We start from the raw sequence: 8,470 nt of genomic DNA on the forward strand, positions 1-8,470 counted from the left end.
CCTTGCGATATCCTTTGCTAGTGGCTAAGGGAGAAATCAGGGTCTTTCACTTTGCACGGCTCTCACAGGAACTGCAGCTTGAAAGCAGAATGTTCCCCACATCTAATAGCCACCTGCCCTGACGGGCAGAACTCCATGAAGGAGTAATTTCTGAACTCTCATTGAAGACTGAAAATGGATACACTCTGGATTCAGAGTGAATACTGTGAATGGCCCTAAACCCCATTCTGTGCTGACCTGGTATTTCCTGGGGAGGAAGAAGGATGAGGAGCAAGCATTCCCACATGCTGAATGACAATGACATCCTAGTCCTGGAGAGTGCATGGGGTGGAAACGGATGGCCCCGTGGACCGAGGGGAGGAGCACAGGCAGAGTCCATCCTGCCAGTAGACTCAGCAGCAGAGCTGGGCCTGAGGCATCCTTCCGGAGAGAAAGCCAGTTCCCACCACACAGCCAAGCGCGAAACATTCTCTGAAACAGAAGTAAAGGAAGCTTTGCTCCTGAGGGCTGGAGCTTTGTTTAAACTTTCCAGCCTGGGAGTTGGGAGAAACATGTTTGCTTTGGGCAGCTTTGGCCAGAGGTCAAGATAGTGTCTACAAACTGATCTCAGGAATGCAGCAGCCCTTCATGGATGTCTCTGCTCACATGAGATGCATCCTTGTCTTTTTTGTCCCCTTTCTCTCTGCCCCCCAGCATCTTTTCTCCCTTGCTTGGCCATGGCTCATCCTGGCCAGCCTTACGCATTCGTTGCCTGTGAGCTGTGCTGCTCCTGTCCAGGTGTTACACTCCCTCCCCTTCTGCTCCTCTCTTCTGACGACTGGTTGCCCCTCAGAACCAGAAGTGGATGCCCAACCCACTGCTTTGCTCTGTTTCTGCCCCCAGGAACTTCTGCACTATTTAATCGGTACCCTGCTCCTCCTCATCGCGTCCATCGTGGCAGCCTCCAAGAGTTACAACCAGAGCGAGCTGGTAGCCGCAGCGGTGAGGACCTTCTGGGGAGCCTTTGGCAATGAATTCATGTTTTGAATGCTCATTTTCTTCCTGATGGGGACAGCCAAGGGATTGTTTTCTGGGGCCTTTCTTCTGCAGAATCGGTACCCACCTTGATCCAGCACCCACCTGATCCAGCCAGCTCAGTCTCCAAAGAGCCTTAAACTTGGGTCCCCAGTGGAGGGTCTCAGGAGGTGAATCGTCAGGGCTGTTGGCAAACAAAGGGCCCCAGCGGCCCAGGCCTGTCTCTTGCAGCCACTAGTTAAGTCAGGTGGCAAGTAGGTATCAAATCATCGTCACCTGTGGCCATTTGCTTGTGGCTGCCTCAGCCCTATACAGAAAAAGATTCTGGAGCCTCCTTTGGGCTCAGGGGAACAGACCTGGCATCAGCCAGTGATATGGCCATCAGTCCTAGTTTCGCCAGCCTTGTTTGCAGTGGCAGTCAGGCCAGGAAGTAACCCTCCTATACCTTTCGAAGGGGGAAATTGACCCATCCGATAGCCTAAGTAGAAGCATAGAAATGTGCAAAACTATGGTGCTTTGGGAGCTTTTTTTTATTTATCACATGTATACAAACACCTGTATACATACGTGTACATCACTGTTTTTAAAAGATTTATAGATGCCTGTCATCTGATTTCCGAATTAGCAAATTGTTTACAGAGGTTGGTGGCTTGAGGGGCAGTTCTGATTTGCCTCATTAAGAAGCAGGCAAGATATTCAGTGTGTTTAAGAAAAGCTGTCTGTGTGATGGTCACTCTTTCATTTACCAATTCTCCAGCCCTTCAGCTCAGAGTGGGGCTGTGCCTGGAATTCCACCGAGGGGTGGCGTCTGCCCTCTACCTGTCCGCGTGGGACAGAAGGCCACTCTTCTAACTGCCCCTTAAGTTAGAAGCTCACAGCCCACCCATCCATCCACCACCTTGCCCCCTTTACATCCCCCCTTCCTCCAGTCTCCAAGGAGAGGCATGGTTACCAGCCACAGGTTACCACCTGCCCAGCTGCAGGCTGCTAGGGGCGGCGAGGGGCGGGGGCACAAAGAGGAAGATGTATGCCCACTGTCTTTCAAGACCATGTTGGGAGGCTCCCACTGGGTTTAATGATTCTTGTTGCACATAATGGTGTTGGCCCTGGAATCCCAAAAACCCTGTTTATCATACACCATCGGGGTCCCTAGGGGAGCCAGAGAAATAAAATGATAGGGTCCTTTGCTTATGAGAAAGTGGTGAGCCAGCTCAGGAGTCAAGGCTAAGGCACGTGAAACAATTAGCAAACAAGGCATTGTCGTCCAGAATAGCATTCTGTAGCAATGTAATAAACTGTTCAATTATGCAGTGCAGACAGTTGGAGACCGGGATGGTATATAATGTGCTAATTGTGCAGAACAGACAATGAGAAGCCCATACAGGCTTTAATAGGCTAATTATGCGGTGCAGACAATCAGTACAAAAGGAGCCAAGCACACAGACCTCAGGAAGGGGAGGTAGGCGTGGGCCTGTGGGGGAAGCCACTCATCAAAAACCAGCAGGCAGGCTTGCAAAGAAAACCGAACCTTGAAAATCCCGCCCTTCACCCTGGGCCAGTTCTCCTGGATGTCACCAGTGGTTTCTGCCAGGCACTTAGGGGCCACACAGTGACACTGAGGCTTTTTGCAAGGCTCAGAACACCTGGGCAACAAGTAGAACAGAGTGTGGGCTCCGGAGCCACACTGCCTGGGCTCCCTCCCAGGGCTGGCCTTGCTGTCTCTGTGGCCCTGGGCAGAATCCTTGACCTCCTGTCCCTCCGTTTCTTCAGTTGTAAAATGAGGGGCTGGGAGGGTAACACTGGGGTCTACCTGGAAGACCTGTGAGGGTTAAAGGAATTAACACACCTGAGGGCTTAGAAGACTGGTGGGTACACAGTAAGTGCTCGATAAATTTTAGCTGCAGCTGCCAGATTTGTTCACTAGTCAGGAAAATGACTCCAGACTTTGAAGTTCCAGACAGGACACCAGAGCATGTGCCGCTTCTCGTCTGCCTGTCTGTTGAGCCTCACCCGAGGGCCACTTCCTCTCCGGGCGCCCTGCTCCCCACCCACAGAGGAGGAGGTTGGACAGGGCAAGGTCCCCACACTTGAGCGCTGGGTGGACCCCCCCAGAAAGGAAAGGGGCGCTGCCTGAAGTTATTTTAGTCTCATATTATTTAACTACGTGCAAACGTAAGGCTAGATGGCAAGGCCTCCGCTCCTGGCTCTGGCACAGCTATAAAACTAGGCAAAAACCATAATGCATGAAATGCAAACAATGCTACCACACCAATTAAAGCCACGTCAACATTAAACATTTAAAACTCAGACTAAAATTTACAATTCCACCTTCTTCTTTTTCATTAGCCCAGGATAAGTAAAGTATAAGCAAGGTAGTGGCTTGGCCCCAGCTCAGTTGAAACATGAACTTGAACATGGGCACTGAAGTGGCCTAGAGCAAGAAGAGCTGAGGGGTAGAGACCTGGAGGCCTGGCTGCCAAGCCTGACCTGCGTCCCAGCTGGGAGACCTGGGGCCAGGACCTCATCTCTACACATGAGAGAGAGAACGAAGAGTTTGGGTTAGGTGATTCCATAAGCTCCCTGCCGACTACAGTCAGGACGGGGAACAGGCACAGAGACGAGAAGCAGACTGCCGGAGTGGTTGGCCCTCGGCCTAGGAACTCCCTCTCCTCTCTCTCCCGTGCAGATCTTCGGTTTCGTGGCCACCTTCCTCTGCCTGGCAAGCGTGTGGCTGTCCTACAAGATCTCTTGTGTGACCCAGTCAGCAGGTGAGTTCTGGCTGTCTGAACACAGATGATCTCCGACAGGTCCCTGTGCTCAGGGACAGGAGGAACAACCTGTTCTGGGGTTTCAAGGTAGAGAAGACCCTGCTGTAGAGGAGGCCAAGAGCGCACAGGAGCCCAGGAAGAAAGATGTAACGCAGGACCCTCTGCTCTCTGGTCCCGTCCCCGCCATGCCCCGAAAAGCCCTAACGTTTCAACCTCTGATGGAGAAGCATTTTCTTTAAATGTTTCCTAATGACAAAAATAAAATAGAGAACATTTAGAAAATGCAAATAAGAAAAAAAATTTAATAAAAACCATCTGTCATCACACTACCCAGAAATAAAACCTGCTGGGTGACTTTCCTTCCAGGATTTCCTCTCTCGGAATAACCAGAGAGAGAGAGAGTGAGAGAGAGAGACACATACATGTTGCTTTGATTGAAACGATCTGAACTGTACGTTATTTTGTGACCTGATCTTTCTCTCCTACTTTGCCGTCTCTCAGACATCGTCCCCCGGTCTGCAGGTGCTCTTTTCTTTCGTCCTTAATGGCTCCACGATGTCGCATCGAGTCTGTTGCATGTCTGTGACGCTGTGCACTTGTCTGCTGTGTGGGGGCGTATCTTGTGTTGTTGCTGTTGTTTTCATTCTTTGCTACTAAAAAGTGCCATAATGAACTTCCGTACAAATAGATCCTGATACCTATACCTAGTATTTTTTCTTTAGACTTGCTGAAAGCTTGAACCAGCTATTTTGAATAATCCACTTTTTTCTTTGATCTCGCATTTCCTTCCTTTGTTCTTTTTCTTTAAACACACACACACACACATTAAAAATATTGCAGCATTTACATGATGCTGTGTGAGTTGCCCTGCAGAAGGGCGGCCACAGCAGAGCCTCAGAGTCACTGGCAAACGTGAACAGGACGGGCGCCAGTCACGAAAGACCATGTGGGGTGGGGCTCCATTCATGTGCACCGTGCAGAAGGGACAAGGCCGCAGGGGCAGAAAGGAGATGAGCGCTCGCCTGGGGCGGGGGGGGGTCGTGGGCTGCAGGGCTGCCCACTCCCGGGTGTGGGGCTTCTTTCTGATGCGGTGAAAATGTTCTGAAAGGGCTGCACAGTTCTGTGAATAGAGTGAGTACAGTGAAAGCCATGGGTGAATTCTGTGGTGTGTGAATTATATGCCAGTAAAGCTGTTTAAGAAAGAAAATGAATGATTAAAAACAGAACGGGAAAAAATGCTAATAGGTAATGTCCAGAGGTGGTCGATCTATAAATATTGGCGTAAATATGTTACTTAGACTTGTGGAGGAGCAGCCAAAAGAACCAGCTGACGGAGCTCAGGGAGCTCTGAGGAGGAAGCCTTGCGGGGGTGGGGGGCAGCATAGGGATGGAAATCCCCTCCACACTGTTTCATTTTTTGCCTTTTTAGATATGTATTTAAAAAAGAATAAAATAATCCCAGCGACAGATGGTGTGGGTGGAGGAAGGCGGTGCCTGGGGCTGAGCGTGGGTTGGCCTGCTGGTGTGCGACTCGTGGGTGGGCCCTGCCCTAGCCAGCGGTCCTCACTTTGCCATTTCCTTCCCAAGATGCAGCCGTCTGAGGACACCGCAGGCTCCGGGTCCCTGGGGGGCCCCGCGGGACACGCAGCCCAGCAGCCAGGAGGATCCGTGGGCCGGCAACCGTAGGAAAGACTTCTGAACCTGTGTCCTGTGCCAAAGTGCTGCCCGGGCTGGTGGGCACAGGGGGGGCCTTCACCTTCCTCCTGGGCTCCTGAGCTGCCCCCAGCCTCTCTCTGCAGTCTGAAGAATAATACTCCTCCCCACCGGGGAGAGAAAAGCAGCCTCCAGGGAAACCTGGTCTCTCCCTCCCGCTCTTAAAACTGCCTCAGGGACCAGTGCCGCACTTCACACAGTGGGGGTTTCTGAACCCTCCCGCATAACTCCCATCCCTCAGCGGAGCGGAGCTGCCTTCTGTCTGCTGGAGAAACAAAGCCCTTTCCTAATTTATCTAGTTGGGGAAGCTGGACTTGACGACGCCCCATGCCCTCGCTCTTACAGCGAGGCATGCCTGTAGAAGCGCTGTGGTCAACCTGTCCCCCAAGATGAGATCTCAGCCTCCTTTCCCGACTGCCTTTGTGACTGTTGTGTGTGTGTCTGTGTTTTTTAAATAAAATATTGACCAATGGCACGAGGATTTCTTATTAAATCAGAAGAAGGCTGTAAAATCGGGAGTAAAGTGGAGGGGCCCACGAGGCTAGCTGCGGACCACCCACTGGAGGTGAGCCCAGTAAAGGATGCAGACGACAGTGGCCTCTCAAGATTTGCATATTGTCAGAGTGAACTGATTTCAAGGGTGGAAGCCAGTAATATTCATGCAAGACACACAGCAGGATTCAAAGCAACTCAGGCAGCCTTTAAAAAAGAGGGAAATTCAAGCCCTGATGGGTGCGGCTCGGCTCGGTTGGTTGGGCATCATCCTGCAACGGGAAGAAGGGCTGCCAGTCCGATTCCTGGTCAGGGCACACGCCTGGGTGGTGGGTTCGGTCCCCGGTTGGGGCACAAACGTGAGACAACTGACAGATGTTTCCCTCTTTCTCCCTCCCTTTCCCTCTCTCTCTAAAAATAAGTAAATACCGTCCTTTTTTAAAAAAGGAAATTCTGACACATGCTACCACACTCTTGAACTTTGAAGACACTGTTAAATAACGCAGACACAAAGCAACAAATGCCGTATGATTCCCCTTAGTGAGGGACCCCGGGCTGTCAGAGGGACAGAAGAGGGTTTAACGGGGACACTTTGCATCAGAAGGTGACACCTTCTGGAGGGGGACAGTGGTGGCAGTTGCACATCAGTGTAAATGTCATTAATGCCACCGTGCTGTGCACCTAAAAATTGTTAACATGGCGAGTTTTTTGTTATGGATGATTTTACCCCGACTTTTTAAAAAGTGATACAGGACCTCTGTCTGGGTATTGAAATAGCTGAATGGGGGAAGACAGAGACCCTGTTACACAGAGGCCAGCGCCATGGTCCAACCACTAAGCCTCACAGGTCCCAGAGAGCCGAGCTGTGTGGTGCATTCATCTTCTCTATACCAGGCTCCCTCGGGGGCAGCGCCGGTGTGTAACCCAAACTCTCTACCGCACCCCAGCCCCCAGCCCGGGGAGGGGGCCCACCGAGCAGTCACCACCAGGCAGGACCAGCACAGATGTGAGAGGAGGGAAGTTGGGACCCATGGAGGGAGGACAGGGAGTCGAGGTCTGCCCCAAGGACCAAGAGGCAGCCCTGGCTCTTTATGGCAACCTGAGGCCCCAGGAGAAGGTGTTGGCACCTGTGGGCAAAGCGGGTCTGCCCGCACCCTCTACCATAAGCGGCCAGGTCCCTGGCCAGCAGAGCCTCCCCAGGCCTGGCCTGACCATTGGAGAGGAAGGGAGGGAAGGCGGAGGCTGGTGCTCTCCCGCCCTCCCCTGGGCAAGCCTCTGCCACGGGTGTTTTCTCACCACCCACGAGGAACACTGCTGCTCCGAGAGGCTCTCAAACACGGCTTGGGTGCGGTGCTCTCTCTGCAGCAGGGTGTGCGCCCCGGCAGGACTGCCCACCCCTCCTTGTGCGGGGAAGGCAGCTCCCTTCCCTGAAAGTGCTGGCACTGCAGCTGCAGACTGCTGAGTGGATGTGAGGTGACAGAGCTGGGAACTGAGTCCAGGTCCGGTGTCTCCTGGGCCCCAGCCTGGGACACCCCCCAACCCCGGGCCAGCGGGATCTTAGGGCAGGGCCGGAAGTGACTGGCTGCCTCCCTGGGCAGTTGGCTGTGGTGTCTGCAGACAGGCCCAGAGGGAAAAAATGAGCATGTTCCTGAGGGCCCTGGCCTGATGCACGCCCCTGTGCTGCAGCCGAGTGCTGGAAGCTTATTTCCCAGACATGTTTACCTGCTCGGCCCTCAGACTGGGCCTCCAGCCAGGAGACTAAAGCGACCCAGCCCTGGCCCATCCCCTGGGTGCCGCCTCCCAGCCTCTTCCCTAACATGAAAAGCAAACACGTGTTGCCACGGAAACAGCAGGTCTTTGGGGCCCCCAGCAACCACCACTCCCCCCTGTGTGGCGGTATCTGAACTGCATCCTGTGAACGCAGGAGCTTCGGGGGGGCTCACAGGTACCTGATTTTACAGGCAACACATCCGTTAGCACCTAAAACACACACTCTGCTGTCATCCACGGCCAGCACCGACACAGGGAACCCGCACAGGCTCCCTCACCATGGGCGGCCCTCGGCGAACCCTGCTCCTGGCCTGTCGTTGACGGAGAGGAGGGTGTGAGGCCAGCTGCTGAGACACCTGCCACCCCTCCTGGGTACCTCTCCGCCCCGCGATTGAGACAAAGCAGCGGATGAATCCGAGGAAGAGCCTACAGCCCAGTTATCTCCTTACTGCAAACTGCACTTTTCAAACTAATCCCACTATTCTTAGGAACTGACTTTACAATAAGTAAATGTTGGAAATTGATGATTCATATTAATGTCGTATTTCCTGTTTTATAGAATGGAGCTTCACATATGATTTAGATTGAATTTTTCTGCTAACAACAAAAACACTAGGAACCCCCCTGACTTCGATGAAAGGGGCTGCCAGGCCGCCTGCTGCGTTGCGCGCCAGGTGGAGGGATGGAAAGGGCGCCCCGCCCGGGCGCGGGCA

The 8,470-nt window shown here is 52.9% G+C and overlaps 1 protein-coding gene across 1 annotated transcript in view; it reads left to right on the forward strand.

Moving 5' to 3' along the window:
• Window positions 1-5,970, forward strand: part of CMTM7 (CKLF like MARVEL transmembrane domain containing 7) — a 43,181-nt gene extending 37,211 nt beyond the window's left edge. The window contains exons 3-5 of the mRNA XM_024566198.3: window positions 883-981; window positions 3,701-3,782; window positions 5,370-5,970. Of these exons, the coding sequence (XP_024421966.1) occupies window positions 883-981; window positions 3,701-3,782; window positions 5,370-5,383 (195 nt within the window). The 3' untranslated portion in view covers window positions 5,384-5,970. The remainder of the gene's footprint in view (window positions 1-882; window positions 982-3,700; window positions 3,783-5,369) is intronic.
• Window positions 5,971-8,470: the final 2,500 nt, after the last annotated feature.

This window comes from Desmodus rotundus, chromosome 8, assembly GCF_022682495.2.
Source record: "Desmodus rotundus isolate HL8 chromosome 8, HLdesRot8A.1, whole genome shotgun sequence".
Classification (NCBI taxonomy): Eukaryota; Metazoa; Chordata; class Mammalia; order Chiroptera; family Phyllostomidae; genus Desmodus; species Desmodus rotundus.